The following is a 24,349-nucleotide window of genomic DNA, read 5'->3' as shown; positions in this document are numbered from 1 at the left end:
AATGCACCCTTGAGTGACACTTTCAACGCTTTCTCAAGACCAATTCGTACGAGTGAGTAAAATGTGGCTGATTCGTACGAATTCGTACGACCTCACTCGTATGAATCCGTACTATTTGTCTAAACCCCAGTGACGGTTAGATATAGGGGCGGGGTCAGAGGTAGGTCATTCGTATGAATTCAAAAGAATTGGGCAACTCGTAAAATATGTACGATTTAGCAAAAATCTTAGTACGAGTGAGTTCGTATGAATTTGTACAAATTAGCCACCTCAAATTTTTTTTACGAATTGCCGTGAGATTGGGTTGGACACTTTATATGTTGCATGTTCACTACCGTTGAAACGTTTGGGGTCGGTAAGATGTTTTTGAAAGAAGTCTCTTCTGCTCACCTAGCATTCTGCATTTATTTGATCAAAAATACAGAAAATATATATTGTGAAACAATTAAAAATACCTGTTTTCTATTTTAATATATCTTAAAATGCAATTTATTCCTGTGATCGATGCTGAATTTTCACCAGCCAGGCACATAAACCGCAGCAAAGAGCACAGACAAAATTTAGGAGCACCTTCTAATCAAATATATTTTTGAAATTATGTTTTCAATGTTTTTGGGTCATATCTTTTATTTTGAGGTTATTCATTTGTGGCTGCCTATATATACCCGTGTTTCTCCTGTTTCTTGTAGGTTTTTGCCCTTTCATGGATGTTACGTGTGGATGTCCTCTGTTTCTCCTTGTGTTTTATTTTGATTCAGAGTTCTTGTGTTTGTTTATTTTGTTACTATTATCGTTTCTAATAAATCGGATGACCTTTTTTTTTTTTTTTTTTACCTTAAGTGCATTTTTTTCAAACCTTATTAAATGTTTTCGTCATTTTTAAATTATTGAATTTAAATGTATGCATTTGCTTTAAAAAAAGTTATTTAAACAATAAGTTAAATTAGAATAAGACATAATCAGTCTGGTACCACTCAAATGAAATTAGTATCAACATGATCCATCTTAGCACTGCAGAAGTGGCAGAAAAGCTGCATCTGAAGTGGCCTTTGGATTTATTTACACAGAATTTTTAATACAGCTGAGATGTGACATGAATACATTTACACTGCAATTACAATTGCATAAACAATGTTGTGAGATTTATGCTTCAAATATGCAATTTTGAATATAAAATATGAAATGATGGGAAAAATGAAATTATACTTTTAAATATGAAACAAACAAAAAAATGCCAGTAGGTGGTGACAAGTCAGTGTCTTAATGAGTGAGTCACTGAATAATTTGTTCAGTCGATTAGTTAGAAATGTCTGATTCATTCAGGAGCGAAGCAAGTGACTGTTTATGAATGAGTCACTGAATAAATGACTCACTCGATTCATTGAAAAATGCTGATTCATTGAAAAATGCTGATTCATTCAGTAATGAAACACCCCTGTTGCGCAATGGTGGCTTTTGTTGGAACTAATTTCATTGGCAAAGTGCAAAAAGCAGACAAAAGTGTCTCAAAAATGTAAATTGTTTATTGAAGAGTTGTACAAAATCTATATCACATTTAACATCGTTCTGACAGTCTTGCTCATGTGATATTGATCAACTATTTTATAAATATTAAAAACAAGAACTCATTATGTGGCATTTTTTCCCCCATATCTAAAATTTTGGTGGCATTTTTATTATGTTGGTGTCATTTTTGCCCCAAGCCCCCATTAATATCCCGTTTCCGATAATCCAGATGTAATATTTTCATTTAATTTATCGGTAAAGAAACAACAGAAGCTCATGTAAACTTATTTCACAAACATAATTCCAAAGTTCAATCTCTGAAGTGGAGTTCATTGCACAACTTAGCACACTTGCTCAGTTGACTGAAGGCATGAAAACCAGCCGATCTCAGTGCTGAACAACTGTTGCGCAGTTTAGATGCTGTTTGGGAGTTTTGGTTGTTATCACGGTTGTATTATACTATCATCCATCGATTAGGTCACTCGCCTCGGGGCGGCTGAATTTATTTTCACAGTGCATTCAGTAATTTTCAGTCCTAAATGCAACTAAAATGGTCGCTATGAAAGCCCTGATACTGCTTGGGTGCCCGAGAATAATTTCTTATTATTATCAATGTTGAAAACGTTGATGAATAGAAAGTTCATTACCTAAAAATAGAATGATTTGGTAACACTTTATTTTACAGTATCCTTGTTACATACTGTATGTTACATGTACTTACCATAGTAATAACAGTAAATTATGCATAATTACATGCAATTAACCCTCAACCAAACCCTAATCCTACCCTAACCCTATAGTAAGTACATGTAGTTAATTATTATTACTCAGTACTTAAATATATAATTACACTGTAACAATGACACCTTAAAATAAAGTGTAACCAATAATTTTTTTAACTATCTAAAAGTCTTTAATGTCTCTTTTGGTCAATTTAATGTGTCCTTATATTAAGTACATGCCATTAATTAATAGTATTATTAATATTGATAGTACTTATTTGTGTAATTACATTGTAGATTAAAGTCTAAATGACCAGTGTGATGAGCAGTACCTCTTTGATGAGCGCCATGAAGCGGTTGCCGAAGCGCCAGGGCTTGTGGCGGTTACACTGCAGTGAACTGACGGTGATTTGAGGAGACTGCTGGACGGCCACGGCCACCACATGTACCGCGTCATACATCAGGGCAGCATCTGTCTGGAAACACACACACACACACGCACACGGGTCAATCGGCCGTCAGCAGAACACCTGAGGCTCTCCAGTGATAATTAATCGAGCCTTTAAAAGCAGGTTAAAACTTCAGTGTCAAGATCCGTAGTGCATTTTCAACTCAACGACCAATCACAGAGAATGAGAAAGTGTCCGAGTAGCCTTCAGCTTTCTGCCACACCAACACACAGCCCTCTATACCGGAGACCTCTCATTCCACAGACCAAAATAAAATGTAATTAGTGTTTGCCTTGGATGATTGAAAAGCAATCACAACACCTCTCAGACTGGGCCGGTATGGAAATCATGCCTGAGGGGGCTTCAGAAATTGCTATCCTTTCAAATAAATCATAGCCAAACCTGTCATTTTCCAGCTTTTGTCTCTGATTGTCTGCCGCAAGGATGTGGCTAAAGATGGCTCTGGCCTAATAATACTGCAACTTCACACAAGCCTATTTGTATGTTTGCAGGGAAATAAATCAGCATGGCTGAAGATTACAGGCTGACCGCAATAAGACCAATAATTGAGGACAAACACCCATAACGATGAAGGTAAAAAAAGTAGCAAAACCCAAGAGATTATAGATTTGAATTTTAGAACTTGCTCAATAAATATTATAGTGCTACAAATTTCATTGGTCAGGCATCGACCTATAAAACGGCTTCATTCCCACTCTCAGCGCCGGTTCTGCTCTCATAAGTCAGTATTGCAACAGGAATAAAGTTATCAAAAGTCAAGGTGCTAAGATTGATAAGTTGCACTGTAAGATTTAAGAGGTTGTAAGTTCAGACTCGTGGTTGTACAGCAAAATTGCATTAAAGTGTAAAAATATGTAATACACATCATGTTTATGACTATTCATCTGCAACTTCGAATTAAAAACAGTGTTTGGATTATGTTTGTGTGTGCAAATTGAAAAATGTAAATTTCAACTTACAAATATGAATATTAATTGCACAAGTTCGTGAGTTTTGTTACTCTTTTACATTTATGCATAATAGCCTAGGCTCAAAATACTTACTAGAACACAGTAATAATTCCCTAATTCTCAAAAAAACGATATTGTATATTGAGACATACGTCAATCAGTCAAGAATGCGGGTTACACATTATTTCAATAGTCCACTTTAGACATTCTACAAACTATAATTAACTTTGAAACTATATGTCATCTAACTCTCAGTAGAGTATTAGTAGACTGGTAGGGTTAGGGTTAGTAGAATAAGTTGGCATGTACTTATAGTTACTTACTTATAGTCAGTAGAATGTCTGTTGAGGAGCATCTCAATAAAGTGTTATCAGATATTAATCAGACAGTCTACTAATACTCTAATGAGAGTTAATTGACATGTAGTTGCAAAGTTACTAATAGTTAGTAGACTGTCTAAAGTGGACCACTGAAATAAAGTGTTAACCATTATAGTATTGATTGTATATTAATCTTGATCATCAATTTCTCTCTCAATAGATTATGCATAATCGTCTCGATATTGGCCCACTGGTTATTTATTTGTTTATCCTTTTTTTATTTTTTTATTTCCATGATCTTGCTGATATTTTCATTATCTTGCATACCTATAAGCTTGGGGTTGCCAGATCAAGAGTTAAAATCCCCCAATCATATACATTTTCAAAATAGTGTTTTTACTTAATTTAAACAAACCTTGCAACTTACTTTTCAACGTACTTAACAAACCTGGCAACCATGCGCACATACTCTCTCTACACTACAAACACACACTAATGATATGAAAATAATGATCTCAGCTTCTCAGTGACAAACCGTAATAAATCCAAATATGAATCTCAACTACATTGTTAGCGAATGCAGTTACGTGCTACAATACAAAATGTTTTTTGTTGTTTTAATAGAAATGTATATTTTCATAAATGATGTGTTAATGTATAAATATAAATACAAAATCAAGAAACCAGGTATGAGCAGATATTCTCTATGCATTAAATCTGATGAAATGTAAAAAGAAATTTCTCAAATGAGAACAACTGTGATTTCTAGGTGAGTGTTATCTGCTTTAGTGGTCATTACAGTCATTCAAATTATAGTGCCAAAGGTCTACAGAGTGACAACAAATCGTAAATTATTGTATAAATCATAAGCTACTGCATCATGTAGAGACTTCTCCAAAAGTTAAGTAGCTCTTAGGATGCATCTTCTTTGGGCCAAATTGTCAGGCAAAATTACATGTTTCTTTCAAAATGACGGGGGGAATATTGTGTTGCTGGCAAAAAACGCTAACATCAAGTTCATTTGGAATCAATAGAGTCTCCTGTGCGATTTGCGTGAGGAGCGTTATTTAACACGCTGATGTTCTGCCTGAAGCGCTGCGAGTCAGTCATGAGTCAGTCATGGTCTCAGAGTAAACAGCTGCTATAGGCAGGAGACCGCGAGCAGCTCAATAGATGTTGGAACAGAGCGAGTCTGTCATGTTAACTTTTAAAGTGGGCCACCAGAATGTATTTCTGACACGATTTATGGATACCTGACTTTTTTTTCTTTTCTTTTTTTGTCCTCATGAGGAAAACATAAAAAAAAAACATCACTTAGTATGACTTATAAGATATGTAAAAATTCAGAGAGTTTTCTGTTATTGGGTAGGTTTAGGGTTAGGGAATAGAATATACAGTATAAAAACCATTATGTCTATGGAAAGTCCCCATAAAACATGGAAACCAGTGTGTGGTGGTAATAAACCCTACGTTATGGGGAAAAATGTCTCCCCAAAGATGGCAATATCTGAAATCCTTGTCCTTGTGGCAAAAAATATTTGGTTACCATGAGGAAAACAGCTTATCATACTAAAGCCCTATTTGGACGGGATTAGTTTTACAAGGGCAGATGGAGCAAATTAATTTTATCACAGGTAGTCTGTAATATTTATATAGTCTGTAACACCTGAGTTTTGCCACAGACTTGTCCCACCACCTAGATCGCAACTGAATGTTTTTTTTTCCAAGCGCCTCCATACTTTAAAAAAATGCGCAAAACTACTTTTAAAAAGGAATTAAAAATTAAAAAATTAAAAATAATAAATTACGTAATATTTACATACATATTTACAGCGGGTCCAATCGCACAGGATTAGTATTACCTGAGGTCATTTTTCCGGACCTTTTTCCAGAAGGTAAATGTTGCCCTAATCTTTACTGACATTGTCCGTCATGATTACTGAAATAGCGCAATCGGACGGGACTAAAATCACAGAGAAGCTTTGGTAATTATTACTTTACCTTACATCTCCATGTTAAACTAATCCCGTCTGAATAAGGCTTAAGTGATGTTTTTGAAAATCTACAAATGCAGAAAGTTTTCTGTGAGGTTTGTGTTTAGGCACAGTTTTAGGATTAGGGGGTTAGAATATACAGCTTGAATTACAGCTGACAAGTTCACCGGGAAAGAAACCATCCTTTCCCCTGTATAATCCAGATGGTTTTTAAAGCTTGGCAACTAGCAGATATGTTACAATGGTGAAATTAAACCAATAGTCATTTTATTGAGAAAACATATTGTACTCTTTTGTTGATGTGAAATGCACCACCAATTATAGAGTGAGCCATATATACCGCCGACTCACTGCTAGCTGGTATAACCTCCGACAAGGTTCCCTGATGACCGAGGGGAGGAAACAACCACTATGATATTAATAATCTGTCCATGAGCGAGTGTTGATGAAAGTGAATGGGTGTGAAGATGCCTCGGGAGAACAACAGTCCGCTTTAGGCCCAGGGTTTCAGTCACCAGCTGCTGGTCAAAATGACTCAAGGCTGCTGTGTGTGTGTGTGTGTGTGTGTGTATGTGGAAAGTTTGGCTTGTGGCTGTTTCACACCACCACAAAGCTGTCAATCACCCTCCTACCTCTTCCTACACTAACACACAGATCGGCTTCATAATCACTTGTCCGCCATTCCACGCCTGTCAATCAATCAGGATGCGAAGGGAGCGCAAAGTGGCAGCCACTGGTCTTGGAGGGAGATGAGACACGGGACGAGGTGTTGTCAGGAAAGAACGTGCCATGAATTCACATGACCGATCGCCATCCCCCTCTTTTTGGCATCCGGCTGGGCCATTAAAAGGGGACAGCCGAGACTGGGTCCCTGCCGCCTATCTCTGGAGAATACACATTATCCTAAGTCACCCGGCCCACCAGTGAGGCAACGTACGTCAATGAGCCCGGCTTATGCATTGTGAATAATAAATAAGTAATAACATCAGACAAACAGAAGACAGGGCCTCCACCTGAATACGAAATGAACGCTCCTATTACCCGCCTGTGTGTGTATTAGCACAGCTTTGTGTGATGGAGAGGGGGGGGAATCAAAGCCCAGGGTGCATGTGGTCTCTCCTGGGAGTCATGCTTTGTTTTCTTCAGATTTTCATCAAAGCTTTATGGATCTGTCTCTTTACTCTATACCAAAGCACAGCAGTCAGCCCATAAATGTACACCGAAGAAGAGAAACTGGTAAAGACTCGTGAGACATGGTGGCTAGGGATGGCAATTTACATGAATTTCTATTCTCAATCATTGTTTAAATTAACAATCAATTAATCGTTAACCATAAGCTCTTACATCCGGAGCCTGGGGGGCCGGCTACTAAGTTATCATGTTACTTAACAATCACTTGCTTAACCAACACAAAATATCCTTGGGTTTACAGTGAATATAGGGAATATGACCATCACTAAGTGCTTGATTTACATAGCGTGAAAAATAACTGCTTTACATGAAAATGTGATCTGTAAAATCATAGTTCATAACAGATAGACTTGAAAAAGACTCAAGCAGAATACAAGCAGCATATTTGTTTCAGTTAAAAAACAAACTATACCAAGTATTTGTATGAAAAAGTGCACGTTAACAGTATACACATGATGCTTTTGCGCCACATTTTTTATTTTGTTGGTAACTTGATGCTTGGCAAAACATTAGTAAACCAGTAGATGACATCTTTATTTAGTGCAGGGGGTCTCGAACGAGCCCCAACACAACACAACATAAGAAAATGCGTAGATCAAGGAGTGATTCCGGGATCCGATCGTAGCATTGTTCGTGACACATTGTTTTTCCAACGTCATTTGAAAGTTCAACCAATGGAAACTGGATCTCGGGTACGGTGGTTAGGAGCGATGTGTCGACCAGTCGAACACTATTTATTCTGTGTACTTTTATTGTGGCATTTACACAAATATGTAGTTATGTTCAGTATAATCACTTGTTTCGAGGTTATTTTGGACCCTTGGTTAATTATGTTTTGAAATAAACAGTTAGCCTATCTAATCCATGGCATGGCTTGAAGACATTAATACACTTGGAATACGTAACTACGGCGCACTCATTTAGTTTTTTCCTCAAGTTTCTGCTGCACGTTCTGTGCATGAGCCGCATTCACCTCAAAACAACACACTCTAATGATGACCCTGAAGTTTTATCAATTAAATTATTATCGACAATTAATCAATCATCGATTAATCGTTAGCATCCCTAATCTTAACGACTGTAGAGTATAAGATATCTGCATTAGTTCTGGAACAGCTAAACCATAAATATAAAACCTTTTATCATACTCAAACCAAGCCGCATGCACCACTTGTCACCATGATGGTAAAATCAACATTAACAGAAATTATTCTAAATTAGCATTACAAAACATTAATCACTGCTAAATCTCCCACTTAACATTAATCTTACACACCAAAAAAAAAACACACAAAAAAAAACAACATTATATTACACTTCATTTTAGCATTTACTCTCCCTTTCGAGTACCATCGGCAAAGCATGCTGGGAAGTAGAATCCCAGCCCAGTTTCAGTTAAACTTAAGTTTGTCTAAATTAAAAGAAATAATTTCATAAAACTCAAAACAATGAAACAGTTCAGTTTACTTAAAATATATCTATCAAGTTACATTGAAAGAAAAGGAAAGTGCTAAATACTCATATAAGTTAATTTGACTGAACTAATTAGTTTAATTTAAGTTTGTCCTACTCAAACCAATTAATTATTTTGAGCGTTAGGGTTTACAGTGAGAACCTGTCAATGAAGTCACTTTGTAGTGGTCAAATATATATATATATATATATATATATATATATATATATATATATATATATATATATATATATATATATATAAAAAAATGGTGCAGGCCATTTGTTCTTTTTAATGTGGTTGAGAGTTTTGGGGCATCACTAACTTAATATTGAATTTGTTTTGTGCACAATTTAGGGCATATATAGACTGCAATTTGCATTCTCTTTGAAAATGAGCACTGGACTGAGCAAGGAGTGCTATTCTCAAAAGCATTTTTAGTCAGCTATGGTCACAAGTTTCGTCATTATCAGCATACAGTAGTTCAACGAGTTAGCTTTTCCCAAAACCATAGTTTCAACGGACATTCACAAACAGCATTGCAAAGTTGTGTGGTTGAAACGACGGCTCTCGACCTGCTCTCGAGAAGCACAGTTTTCGTGACATGTGGACTTGGACAAAATAAGCAAGCTGACATTCAGTACAATATATTATTTTGAATATATACAAATGTCATTTACGTCTTTTAGTTTGTCAAGGGATTTGAAGCACTATTTTTGAAGAGTGCGCATGTGTGTAGGGGGAGCGCGGGGCACAACCTAACGCGGGGCTAGTTGTAACACGCTTGTTTTAAATACTTCCGCACATGCTTGGATGACGAAACTTTGTGTATTTACTAGTTGCCATATCAACACTATATAGAAATTTTTTTTTTTTTTATTTTTATTTTTTTATTTCTTACTTAAGTTAATTTTGCATCTCTATTTTTTGTGTTTATTTAAAATAAGACAAATCTGATATTATTTTAATCTCCAAGATGTTATTTAACAGTTGAGATAGTTATTTAATGCTTCGCTAACTAGCAGAAGACACTAGCAGGGTTTAAATCCCAGTTGTGCAGGCGGGGGCATGTTGTAACATTACAATGTGTTACAACATGCCCCTATTAGAAATATGCTATTATATTCTATACTTTTATTAATTTTATTGGGAAAACGTGAGAAAAAGGTGAATAAAGACTGAGAGTCAATGTTCAGAAATGACTAATTATTTATTTGTTTTGAACCATGTTGTATAGCTGTGTTTTCATGTGTTCGTAGTCAAAACTCAAAAATTTGTTTATATTTAATTATTAAAAATTGCCATTATTTTATATGAAAAAGTTTTTTAATTGTATTTTATTTAGAAAATATTTTAGTTTGTTTTGTATATATTTTTTATTAGATCAGATAACATTATAAGCTGTCATATGTTATGTTACAATGTGCCCCACACATGTTACAATGTACCCCACCTATGGGGCATGTTGTCACATTTCACTTCCATTCTTTCGGGGTATGTCAAGAAAAAAGTATATACTATATTAATAAAACAAAACCACATAATTGTACTAGACATGTGGGAAATTAATGTGGGAAAGAATAAATACTCTGAACCATAAGTAGATTTACACAAACTGAGAAAGTCAAAAAGCGTTAGGTTGTGCCCCGCTCTCCCCTACTATGATCCTGTGGTTGAATTTGGGGGGGAAAAGCAAATGAGAATTATCCTCAGATGCCATATCTCTACTTTATAGCAAAAAATCTTGAAAAGAAATGATCTCATAACGGATTACTTAAGTGTAGTTATTACTCCACCACCTGCCAAATGCCAAATGTGCAACAATACGGTTTCAAACAGTCGTGACTACAGTATCTAGTTGATTTCTTCAAAGATGCATCGTATGGTAGTTAAGCAGCGAGTTACGTCATTGTATGGGAAATGCACCCCAATGCCATTTTACTTACATTGAGCAACACAGAGAGATAAAAAAGGCAAGAAAGAGAGAGACTGAGGCGGAGAATTGTGGGTGTTGGAGAATGCTGTACATTTCTAAAGCAGAGCCCAACAGGCAGACTGGCAAATGATTGAGCAATACAAACACTTCACTCTATGCACATCTCATTAAAATCAATTATGTCACTCCTGAATGAAATCAAAGCTAAACACTTTAACAGCTGCTTTTCCCCTGTGTACGCCAATGTGAGCGTTACCTCGGATGCATTTTCTTTTTGCACCTCGTTCGCACGTCCTCCCCTGCCTTGTGCTGGGAGATTTAATCTTCTCGGATCAGATTGCTTTCAACACTTTTATGAATTGTTAAAGTGTGGAGGTCTGGCAGGGAGGTTTCCCTACATCCATGAAAGGGGCTCTGGATAAAAACGTGACTCTGGGGTCGTTTATTGCAGTAACTGTTATTTAATGGTCATCAATGGAGAAAGATGCTTTTCCTCAAATAATGGTGAGTTACAAAATCTACCAGCAGGTTTGACTGCCAGAGCTAACCAGCCAAAACTTGATCCGCATTTGAGGGACTGTGTTTATTTGAATGGAATTTTGCTCCAGGACCAACACATAAAGGGGGAGGACCAAAAAAAATATATATTTTCTGATGTTTAACACTAAATGTACAACAGGTGAGGCGCATGCTAATCTCTCAAAGCTGTTCATGAAGAGTGAGGATAACATATTTATGTCAAGCTGAAACCTTTGTGAGATCATGCTATTATCTGTCAAAATCACTTAATATTGACACATGAAGCTCTTCTCATGTGACCCCACTAAGCTTTAACTGTCAGATAATCATGAAGGAAATATGACATACAGCACATGGGAATAACCTGCTGCATTTCATCAAGACACGAATGATAAACCTCAGCTGTGATAGAGCCATGAACATCTCCACAGGTCAAAAAATATCCGTTTAAAAATATCCATTATGGCATATGGAGCACCTCACTGTGCCTATATACAGTATTCATTTACAGAATTCATTTACAAAACTAACATTGAAAAGCAGTCAACCAGAATTTTTTTTTATAAAAATGTGATTTAAAAGATTTAACTTTTTAATTAATTGTCAACACCTGGGAGTTTCCAGAATTTCCCTGACTGTGAAAACACACCACCTAAGCACACATACTGGCGAGTCAAGAGACACTTCACTGTTGGATCTTGTATGTCTTATAGAAATAATAGAAATAGAATAGAATAGAATAGAATAGAATAGAATAGAATAGAATAGAATAGAATAGAATAGAATAGAATAGAATAGAATAGAATAGAAATAAGAAGAGCTTGTAACTAATCATGTCCATCATGTGTGCTGTACATTGGGATATGTGAATAAAGGTGGTGATGGTAAAAAAAAATGGTCAGTCTTCTGAAAATGACGTGAACGGGAGTGAAGAGGTTTGCTCGTGTCATGTTAACATCTTACTGCCCTTAAGTCCTCACTCTCATCATTGGAAATAATCACATTATCGGTGCACATGTTGAAAACAGTTGTGCTGCTAAATATTTTTGTGATATTATATTTTTTATTTTTAGACACTTAGAGACTTTGGCTAAGGCATTTCAGAATGACCAAAACAACATTTCAGATACTGTGCAACATAATCGGTCCGCTGGTTGATCCAGTTATGTCGTCCCATCACAAAATGATATGACTTTTTTGATGTACATCGATTAATTTATTTGGTAAATGTCATTCCATCATGATTTATGCATGTCTTCTTATCGGATAAAACATTTATCCGACTCAATTGACCACATACGTTTTTTTGTGCTAAATTTTTAAATGTATGCACATCTTGCTGTTTCTATCCAACGTTTTTTAATGTGATATCCCAAAATTTACTTAAAAATGGAAACATGCCAATGGTGTTGTCAGTAAATGAATGATCAGACTGCACATGTGATGCTCATGACAGACTTTTGTTTTTTTGGGTGAGTATACATGACTCCAAAGGCTAACGTGAGAAATACTTCACAGCCACAAATTGTGTGTGTGTGTGTGTGTGTGTGTGTGTGTGTGTGTGTGTGTGTGTGTGTGTGTGTGTGTGTGTGTGTGTGTGTGTGTGTGTGTGTGTGTGTGTGTGTGTGTGTGTGTGTGTGTGTGTATTGTCAAAGGGCTATTCCAGCCAGAGGCCAAATACATCATGAGCATAGTGAGCAATGCTGCAAATATTTAAAGTGCATGAGATGACTTTTGGGGCTCTAGACCATGAATATTCAATTTAGAAAGTTAATTTTTTTTTTATTTTTTTTTTTTACTATAAAAGATAATACAGTTAAGAGTTCAATGATAAAAATATGCAAAAAATAAATAAATGCAGAGCAAGCTTAAGCTTCCAGGATGAAGCTTGTATGTATTCACAGAGATCGAGTACTGCAGCATCATGGGTACTGTGGGCAACTGGGTGTGTGGATTGCTGTGTAATTAACTGACTTGTTTGTTAATGAAATGTCAAGATAATAGCTCAGTGATGTATTAATATTATAATGTTTAACTGTGAACGGTTCACAAATGGTTGAAAAGAGCAATAGAATTTAAAGCATTTTTTTGTGTGTGATTGTTTTATTTAAAAAAATTGTATTACTTTTTTTATATTGTTATTGTGTTGTAGGCAAGAGACGAGGAGTTATTGTTTATTTACAAGAGGAAGAAGGCAATCTAGAGAGCGTGAAACAACATAACAGCTTCACTACCGTAAATACAATACCAGTCAGTGAGAAGAAAAAAAAAAAAAACTGAGGGCTTAACTTTGCAGGAGAAAACAAACTGAACAAGCAACAGGTGCACAAAACAATCAGTAACCATGGCAACAAACAAGGGCATAATCAGTAACCTGAAAAACGGAAAAGAAGTGGGAAAAAATGGGGAACAAAAGAAAGAAGAAACAGAACACAGGGAAACAGTGAAATACAAACTAAAAGTCCATAAAACAGAACAGGGTTTGAGGCCGTCTGCTTCAACTAGACTTGACTGTAATTCAGTTCTGTGTGGTTTTAACAGTGTTTTGAGACAACAGCTAAAGCAGTATTTGAAGTTAACACTTTACAGCAGGTCGGTCTGTTGTTGTGGCATTATCAGTGTCTTGAATATCACATACACAAACTACGATTGGTTGTCTATAAATTTTACAGTTTACCCTTGATGCTTTCAGTTGTCAGAAAGAATATGCTGACAGCTTTGGAGATTAATTAAATCTGACCTTCCAGCACTGAAAACTAAACTTTTTTATGATAATAACCTTGGTGTGTTTGTAATTCTCAGAGTTAATCAGGGTCCAAATCAACCAGGGCTTGGATAAAAAATGCCACTGAAAATGACAAACATGCCCCAGATATTTAGAATGTGTGAATAGTGTGGCCAATAGAATTTTTTATCTGTTATCTAACATTTGATATATTTCATGATGATGTGTGCTGTTTATCTATTAATGAGTTTAGTGCCTTTGCAGGCAGACAGGATGTTAGATATCAGATCTTAGACATGAAGTGTTTTTGATTAGCAAAATAAAATAATTTCCAACAAATCCAAATTAAAATATACAGTAGAGAGCTTTAATTATTTCATTATTTAAATCGTTTAAAATGTACTCATGCAGCAACTAAATTGGATCATATGTTGTGCATTATATACAGATGTGTTTGAATTTAATTAATTAGATTTTCTGGATAACAGCAATAATTCTTTGGATTAGGAGTTTATGTCAAGTAACTGATTACATAATTGAGCTCCATATAGGCTAACCATGTATATATAGGCAATTTCCACAGAAGAAATAATACACCTTACTTGTATATCCAGCCAGTTGTTATCGCAGAATTAGCCCAAAATGAACGCAAAGTTTCCGCGAAGAAAACAGTTGCTAGCTTCCAGCCAAGATGACTGAACAAGTTCATACTAGACATTTAAAGGATATAGTACAGTCATACCACGTATTACAAATAAGTAATCTCACCTGTTTATTATCGTATAATTCATTGCATTGTACAAAACAATCATCCAGGCGAGAAGATGAATATTATTAACAACAAGAACAATATTACTGTACCAATAACACTGAAGTCCTTTGATTTTATTTCCAATACAATTGATAAATATAACAGAGATGCAAAATGGCAGCAGCTGTGTTTGTCTGAAACAAGCGAGAGACACTATTGGTTGCAGTTTTTTAAATACTTTTCAAATTATCAAACTAAAACACAGTACAAGGCAGAGAGAGACAATAAAACAGAGTAAGAGACTTTAGGCTCAGTGGGATGTGCTTTAAATTAATTTCATAACTGAGCTGAGTTGAGTCACATTAAGATGGCACACGATGACATGTGTCAGCAGGGTTATCATGTGTTTCAGGCTGTGTGTGTGTGTGTGTGTGTGTGTGTGTGTGTGTGTGTGTGTGTGTGTGTGTGTGTGTGTGTGTGTGTGTGTGTGTGTGTGTGTGTGTGTGTGTGTGTGTGTGTGTGTGTGTGTGTGTGTGTGTGTGTGTGTGTGTGTGTGTGTGTGTGTGAGATAAATATGATGGGATGTTGGCCCTGAGCCGAAGGCCCTGCTTCTTGTGGCTGACTATTGTTGGGGCCAAATTTCAGACTCTTTATGTACTTGTCTTAATAGTGAGTAAACAATCCTGACATATCCCCCAACCACCCCACGCAAACATGCTTGCTTATTCTCTCTCTCTCTCTCTCTCTCTCTCTCTCTCTCTCTCTCTCTCTCTCTCTCTCTCTCTCTCTCTCTCTCTCTCTCTCTCTCTCTCTCTCTCTCTCTCTCTCTCAACTAACTCTTCCATTATCTGATGTAATACCTGGAAAGTTATGCGTACCTATTCCTGAGTGTTGATTTAACAGTCCATGAGCAAAACTAGTCAGAGCAAGTTATTCTTCATTGCAGTCCATCAGTCACTCTTAAAGTGCCCCTATTATGCTTTTTTTCAAATATTAACTTTCATGTAGTGTAATATAGCTGTTGTGAATGTAAAAGGTCTGCAGAGTTTTAAAGAAAGTGCTTGACAAATAAAGTTATTGTCTCCTAAAAGAATGAATCGATTATGAACGGCAAGATAAGGAGGAGGGAGGGTCGAGCTAGCCTCCATTTTGTTTGACAATCCTTCGAACGTCAACAAGAAGTGACGTCACCCAACATCGCTTAGAGCACCTTTAAGCAATAAGTGAAAAGCAAAGTTACATCCCCCAAACAACACCCCACCCCCCAATTGTATTTATTATTATTATTATTTAAATTTTTTTGCTGATCCGATCCATGACTCAAAAACCGTAATATGATCAGAACCGTGAGTTTTGTGATAAGTTGCACCACTAATTTAAACCCATTGTAAGAAACCTCCAATACAAAATTAGGCACATTTAAAATTCTGTCTGATACACGTTCCTGGTCTTATTGTGAACAATTCATTGGTGCACAAAATGACATTTGTTTGTCTTTTTTAATTGAAATATAATAACTTTCTCTGCCTCAGCAATGCTTTTTTCTTTTTCATTGGTAACAATATTCGTTAATGTGTTAACCAGTAACTATAACAGCATTTTCAGACTTGCTTTTGAAAATTTAGGTCTGTCTTCATGTTTCTATGCAATGGTGAATTTTTACGATCCAATCACATTTTAGCCCCTCCCTGCTTTTTCTCATTGACTACACGTCTTTATTCGGAAATACAGAAATGCAGTTGCAAGAAGCAAATCATGCTGGCTTCAATGCAGTTTCTATCAAATGTCTGTTCCATTACGCCAGATGTGCTATTATTCAGGTATTTAGCATGTGTGCTATATTTACTAAACAGGTGAAAGAACAAAAATATTCTGAAAATGTTGCTCCGCCTATGACAGTATTAAGAGAAAACTTAACCATGGAAGAAGACATTTGCTCTCTGTAGCGTTCCTCACAACAATGCTGACAATGCAACACACACTTGAGTATTACCAACTGCATTCAGAGCACAATGACGTGTGAAATTCATTTGCGTACCTGAGCAGAGTTCTGGGCCTCTGTTAGAAATCTCTTGAATCCATTCTCCTCTCAGCCTCAAGAACGAATTATAGAGACTCCATTATTGATAAATAAACTGTAATAAACAGCCTTCATTGAGCTAAACGAATCATAAAATTGCTTGAGGAGGTGTGGGCTGCTATCGAGTGTGATATTCTGGTGTATCTTTGTAGTGGGAGTGAAGGTTGACACCTCCTGCCCCAACTAAACAAGTCTCACCCACCTGTCAATCATCCAGATGGGTATGGAGAGACTCGTTGGATTATGGGATTTCTGAGACGCCTGGGGCTGGAAACTTTCTGAGTAATGACATTATAGTCAGTATTGGGAAACCTACTTTATAAATAGCTTTTAGTTAGAAAAGATACAGTTTCAAAGTAATGAAACAACAGCAGTAAACTACATTATAGGCTGATATATAGTTATCTACCACAAAAAAACTGAGGGAATCTTAAATAAAGTGACAGTACTTTAACCATTACCACCAATTTAACTAGAAAACAAATGTGTTAGTGGGTTAGATCTTTGTCTGGTTATCATAACAATCCATCTTTGAATTTATCATTTTTATTCACTTTGTAATCTGTAATCAAAATGTCACAACTTGCTCTCTTGACATGTATGATGCATGTGAGGACGCACTAAAGTTAAGCCAATCACCTTCAGTTCTGCTTCCATTCCTGTAGTACTCACCTTTCACAACCCATATCAAAAATAACAGATTAAATCAAGTCGCCACATTTTATCTGCTCATTAAATAGCTAACACAGTAGTAAAGTTGGCTTTAATTGTTCTATTTCATGGCTTTAATTGTATGTTTCATGCTATGGAGCTAGGTAACCTGAGTGCATGCTTTTAAAGATGAAGAAAACAATATGGACGTGCGAGTGCGAGTGCACATGGAATCAGAAAGGCCTGCCTCCAGGCTGTTGTTTGTTTTTGTGATCCTGCCTGGGGCAATATTCCAGATGGGGCTTTATGTTTGTTTCTTTCACTGCTTTCAATGTGCTCGGCGTAATTTCTCCCTCGGCTCTCCTGCCTTACGACTCCACCCAGCTCTGCAAACATCACAGTCTGTCTTAGATTTAGAGTTATTTGGAGTTTTTCAAATGTAGAACCGCACCGAGGGCATTAAGAGCATGAATATATGGGAGAGATGGGACGCACCTCGCCATTAAGATCTTAAAATGTTGTCATGAGAACAGGCTCGATGGGGAGGGAAATTGACTGTGTAAAATGTATCATTATTACAGTCGGCTTTTCGGTTGTAATGACAATATGCTTTCTGCGTACCCCGTCTCTTGTCTGGGAAATGATGTAGGGAAATGACCCCTGAAGATGACTGCTGCACATGAGTGATGGAGAGTGATGGAGTTGGAATAATGGGAACAGAGGATGAGTGTATCGCAGATAAACGAGACGCTCCTGTACAGATAGAGTGGGTTGTGAGTGAGAGCTGAGAATTGACGGCGACTAAGAGAGATAAACAAAGGACTGGGAATATAAATGGGAAAATGGCTGAAATCTGACTAGATGAGCCACATTTAAAGCAGTTGTAGACTAGTTATAAACACACATGTCAAAATTCCATATTAGTCGAAACCTTTTTACTATTTAACCTGAGAATAATCTCTATAGTTAAACGTGGATATCACTCCTTTTCTTAATGTTTGATACGGATGGACAGACAGACAGATAGATAGATAGACGGACGGACGGACGGACGGACGGACGGACGGACGGACGGACGGACGGACGGACGGACAGACGGACAGACGGACAGACGGACAGACGGACAGACGGACAGACGGACAGACGGATAGATAGATAGATAGATAGATAGATAGATAGATAGATAGATAGATAGATAGATAGATAGATAGATAGATAGATAGATAGATGGACGGATAGATGGACGGATAGATGGACGGATAGATGGATGAGAGGTGCTTTGACAGACAAACACACACATGCTCTAGCGCACAGATCTCGACCCGCTGAGCCTCGAGGGAAATGAGAGCAGAGATCCACTCAAGCTCAGTCTGCACTGATCCACCCGTCGCGCTCTCAAACACGCACGCTTATCCAGACGGGCCCAGACACATGTTCAACACACACACCTCTCTCACACACAGCAGCACAGGGTCACACACCGCCTGCCTTCAGCCGCATATTAAACACCTCATTCACAGGCGGGAACAAGTCAACTTAACACCCGGCTGATTACTCATGCTAATAGATGAATAATGATATATACAGTCCAAACCAATCATCTTTCGGAAATTAGTACGGAATTACAAACTGCACTTTGTAAACGAAGCATCTTAAGGAGAATCATGTTTCCACATAGATTTGCAGATACAGGCTTGTGTCACAAGGGCTCTAGCACTGCTATAGAACTACTTATCCGTGAACCACTAAAATGTTGCTCTGGGAACGTTTTAACCTTTTATTTGGAGGATTGCATAAAGCCTGGGTTATGTTCAGATCGTATCGTGTTTGAGTGATGAGATATGGAAGGAATATGTTGAGATATTCTTCACAACAGCACTATGTGAGGATGGCACACAAACAGAAATAATGCAATGCAGCATAATAGAATGATTTCTGAGGGATCATCATCAGCTTTACATCACATTAATAAATGACATGTTAAATATATCAAAATAGAAAATAGTTAAAAATTGAATAGGCTGAGTTATGAAACATGCAGTCAATTTTGCAGTTTGTTTAGTAATTGTTTGAGACCCTTTTGTGGTTTCAATCTGCATACGCAAATCACATGGGTCTTAAATGATGGAAATTCATATAAATCCAGAAAAATCATATCCCAGCTCTCTACAGAAGACATCTTATACAGTTGCCTGTAATCACAGTCTGCAAATCAACAGCTAATTACACCTGCAGTTTCAAGTTCTTCCCTAGCCTTTAATTCATTTGATTTCAATTTGTGTACTTCAGTCAAAGTGTCACAATATCCTTCAAATTAGTTATGGTTATGGAGGTATATTTTGCCAACAAATCAAAGCTGGCAGCTTTTTTGGCAGCAGAGTTCTGTTTATCTTGAGACCAGAGTGTCCATTGGCTTGACAAAGCTCAACTATTATTGGATAAACTTGGCTAACTCCATTATGACTCTAACTCCATCCATGGAGACTCTGACACAAGTTGCTATAACTACTAATACAGAGGCGAAAAGCATCTTTCTCAGTTGACAGACATTCAAAAGCAGCCACTTACTGTTTTTCATCACATGTTGTGATGTTTTGCCAGAGGTCGTCTCTGAGGGGCTTCCTACTTATACTTATACTTTTCGTTTTGTTGTGTTTGTGATTGTATGGTTAAAGTTACTTTGAACATTTGTTGGTTCTTCCCTTCCCTTCCCTTCCCTTCCCTTCCCTTCCCTTCCCTTCCCTTCCCTTCCCTTCCCTTCCCTTCCCTTCCCTTCCCTTCCCTTCGCGAAGGAGTTCTCCCAGCTAGTGGAGGACCGGATGGCAGTGCATTTTGGGAACTGGACCATGAATTTTCCCCTCTCCCCTCTCTATCCTCGTCCGTCTTTACCCCCGGGTGCTGCGGCCGGCTCGATGGAGCGCAGTCTCACTGAAGGGCGATGGGGGGGGGGTGTGGACTGAAACAGGGCGGGGCCGAGAGGAATGAGGCACTGTGACACTATATTAGGGCTAAGAGAAATACATAAATATACTTTATTTTATCAATGTGAGGAAGACATTGAATGTTAGATAATGTGTAAAATATGTATAGGGATGATTTAATTGGTTTCAGGCCCTAGTTGAATTTCTCTGTCTTTTTTGTATGTGGGACTTTTATGTTTGGTGGAGAAATATCCTGGAGTAGGCAAAATGGACTTTTATTTTGACAGGAGAGCACCTAGGGGAAGGAAGGCCTTCTTTAAGGGAAATGGCCCAGCAAGTTGAGAGAGAAGGCATGTGAGTTGATTCTGTTGGATTCTTTGTCTGTTGCCTTCTCCTTTGAAGTCGCTTATGGATTAATTTCCCATCGAGATTCAAGAGAAGACTTGTTTTTTGGGGGTGTTTTTGCCATTTCATCACGTTTGGAGGATTATTATAATTTTTTGGACATTTTGATTCATTTTTTGGGGCTCAAGGACTAAGGATTCATACATAAGGACAATACTTCTCAAGTACGGACTATTTGATCAAGGACTCTCGGATAAGTGTCATTTTTTCTGATTTGACTATTGAGTTATCAATATACTTTGTTGGTTAACCTGCTTATGTCTATCTTTGTCTGATTACAAGTGTTGATTCAGTTATTCCCCTTATTCATTAATGCCTTGTGAGTACCCTGAACTTTTGAGTGACTACTGGTTTAGTTAAATTGCAAGTCCAGTTTGTTACAGATGTTAATGAGACACGCCACACAGGTCTCGAGTTCGACTCCGGAAGGATAAAAGGAGGAGTGACGACAATGGAAGACGAGAAAGGACCAGACGTGGGACTTTACGCTGTTGTTTTGTTTTCGTTCATGCTGCAGTCGTCCATGTGGGGCTGCCACTGTACTTTCATTTTGTTAGTGTTTGTTTATTTTATGATTAAAGCTACGTTGTACGTTTGCCAGTTTCCGCCCCCTTCTTCCCTGAACTATAAACTTTGTTAAAATGACCATGCACACACTGTAAAGTTTGAGGAGTGACAACCACATTTAAATGCAGGAGTGAGTCACCTAAATTATCGTTCTGTGCATGTACGGTCAACGACTTACCTCCGAAACTGCGATGATTGACACCGCAGTAACCATAGCAACGTTCTGGCGTCTCACGTGTTTTGGTATCCTATTCCGACCAAGTAATATTACAGTGACAAAGGACTTTTAACTAAAGCACAGTCGACGGAGGCTTCGTGTTTTGTTAATGCTTTTAACGGCTGCTTCACAGAGCGGCTCTTGCAGTGTTGCCATGTCCACTTATAAGTGTTTTTGGGCTTGTGTTTTAAGCTTGGTTAAAAAAAGCTATCGAGTTTATGGAGTTATTAAAGTGAGAAGGTGTGGGTCGTGATATCCCAGTCTTATTTTCAGCACAAAGCCTTTCCCTGTATTTCGTTTTTTTTTTTTTTTATGGGCTTCTTCTTTGCTGATTTGCTTGCAAGATCTGTCAACACAAATTAGTCAAGGATTGTTGTGTATATATAACATTCAAAGATGTTTCTCTCATCTGTCATCTCTCATAAATCTCGTTGTATGTCATTAACAACTAGTTGTTCAGTTCGGTGCCGTACAGGGCAGTTTCGTAGAATCATTATTTGTAGAAGTTAATTCGGTTGTAGAATGTGTTTCTCACTCCCGTAAATGACTGAATTGTGTGTGTTCAGAACAGGTGAACTGACAACCGAATTAATCTGCAATTATGTGGCCAATAAGATATTAAAAATACATGAGGCCCACATAACCTTCAAACTCTCAGACAAGCCATTCAAATGTCCTCCTTTTCTAGTTAATAATCTTTTTCTACAGATGTCAGAACTGAAGATTTCCACTCAAATGCAGCATCGTGTATTGAATTAATAGATAACATGAAACGTAATATTCAAACAGACTCGACTGAAACAACTTTTGACATTTCAATACCAGCACGACCGTTCCACTGGATCGCAAAATCACACATAATGAATAAACTAAATAAAGAAATAAACAGAATGACATTGTCACACTAATATCAGTTTAGAGACACAGAAAATCAATTTTTCTCTCGCTATGGAAAGGACCCCAGGGCTTAAGCCATAAAGCATCTTCTTGATGTCACATTAAACATAATGAAGGAGAAGAGAGAAAAACAATTAGCTAAATGTTCCTGGGGATCAGAGGTAATAATTAGAGTGAAATGAAGTGACAGGTTTAACAGGCAGGGATAATTTCACATCGCCCTTCATCCGGAGGGAAATCTGCCCTTTAATTGAGTTTGCCGGCTCTTTGTTTGGCAAACAGGCCGGAGCTCGACTCAGACTGCTACTGTCTCCTGTTGGACCAGCTTTCCTGGGCTTTTATCATCTCTCTACCCCTCTTTTCATCTCTCCCTGTCTCCTTCCACTCGCTCGCTTGCTCTCAGCCTCCCAAACACACTTTCCTTTACACACACATTGGTATTGTCCTATAGAGACCCAACAAAATAACCTCCTGCTCTTTATTGTGAGCAAATGGATTCGGCGTCCCATGAGGGGGGCAGGTGATGAAAAAACTGCTGAAAAGTACTTCCAGCATCTCGGCTCCAGTCAGGACTTGGAATAACCTGGAGCTCAATGGAGTGTTAAATGGGAAATCATCTGTATTTCTGCCACAGCCGTAATGTCATTGCCCCCCCTCACGGCCCGAGTGTTGTTGTGAGAGAGCCCTGGGTTATCTAATCTAGCGTGAGCATTTCGGCACCGTGTGCTTACAATAGACCATTGCGTTTGTAATGTATGTCTGTGCTTCCTGACACAACAATGGAAACAAGCACCTACTCCCAGCAGGAGCAACTCCATTACAGATTTTCGTGGAAAGCTGGTTTCCCCGCTCCAAAATATTCACTCATAGGTTTATCTAGATGAAAAGCAATTCCGTTAACCATTCGGTAACATCACCACTGAAACCAATATGGCCCAGATGTCAGCATCCTCATTATTTGAACTCTGCCGTGCAAAGGCAAAAGACCATAACTTCGTTTTTGGTCGAAAATGAGTTATTTATATTTTTGGCACATTCAAGACCTCCTTTATCATGTGGATGAGTATCTTGACTCAATTCCGTTGTTTTTTCGAGAAAATAATGAGTTGTCTTAACAGTAACTTCCAAAAGCCCATGAGAAACCAAGGGAGAACACCGTAACACCAGTTACCCCTCTTTGGCTTTGTTTTGGAACTTGTGTACTTTGTACAGCTGCCATCAGTCCCTCTAACTTCTGATGTCCTCAGAGCTTTGTCCTGCACAAATGCGGTCAGAACATTTAGTATGGTCTGAAACCGCTCCATCGACAAACGTGCGATATCGATCGCGACGGATTATGCAGAGCTGACAGAAAAATGTTACACATGCCGTAGCAGAAGAATACAACAAAGAACTAAAGCCCCGCCTCACTCAGTTTGGGTACCGGACCTGGTTGAAACACTCATGCATCTAGCTGGCAGAGTGCCAAAACTTCGCCGACGCCTTCAGCACCGCCCTAAACACGGTCGAGCCAACGCTGGACTAATATATCTATGGAGGTATTTTGTCATGTCAAATGTATTAATAATGCCATCAGAATGCAACCAAAGCACAGGATAGCAATAAGTAGATGGCTATAAATAATTGTAAATCATACAAAATAAATGCCATGATCACTACACTGTAAAAAAATTCTAACCCCCTCAAATCAAAAATTTCAAGTGACCGATAACATCTAAATTTTTCAATTGGCCCAAGTGAAAATCTGTCAATTTAATTTTTATAATTTACAGAATTTCACTTGGGCCAATTGAAAAATGTAGATGTTATCAGTCACTTGAAATTTTTGATTTGGGAGGGTTAGAAATTGTTTACAGTGTAGAGTTTATACAGGTGTTACTATAATGATTTTGTTAATGGTGATCAGCAACCAAATATTGATAATGTGGAAGTTACTGCCTTTTGCCTTGGCATGACTTCTCACTTTTTGCTGACAATACAAAGGCAGAGTACAGTAACTTTAAAATAGTGGTCAAAAGTCAAGTTTAAGCTCAAGATTTTTTTATGTATATAATTTTCATTAGTTAAACATCTA

At 37.6% G+C, this 24,349-nt stretch overlaps 1 protein-coding gene across 3 annotated transcripts in view; it reads right to left on the bottom strand.

Moving 5' to 3' along the window:
• The window catches only part of grik2 (glutamate receptor, ionotropic, kainate 2), a 239,825-nt gene that overhangs the window by 87,694 nt on the left and 127,782 nt on the right, over positions 1–24,349 (bottom strand). For all 3 annotated transcript variants that reach the window (XR_014200724.1, XM_082150286.1, XM_082150285.1), the window contains one exon: positions 2,561–2,704. Coding sequence is in view for 2 of the 3 variants with exons in the window: in XM_082150286.1 (XP_082006412.1) it covers positions 2,561–2,704 (144 nt within the window). In the remaining variant the exon portion in view is untranslated. The remainder of the gene's footprint in view (positions 1–2,560; positions 2,705–24,349) is intronic.

The sequence above is a fragment of the Leuciscus leuciscus genome, assembly GCF_965113295.1.
Source record: "Leuciscus leuciscus genome assembly, chromosome: 20".
Taxonomy (NCBI): Eukaryota; Metazoa; Chordata; class Actinopteri; order Cypriniformes; family Leuciscidae; genus Leuciscus; species Leuciscus leuciscus.
Note: the sequence above shows the minus strand (reverse complement) of the source record. Positions and strands in the feature narration are given on the sequence as shown.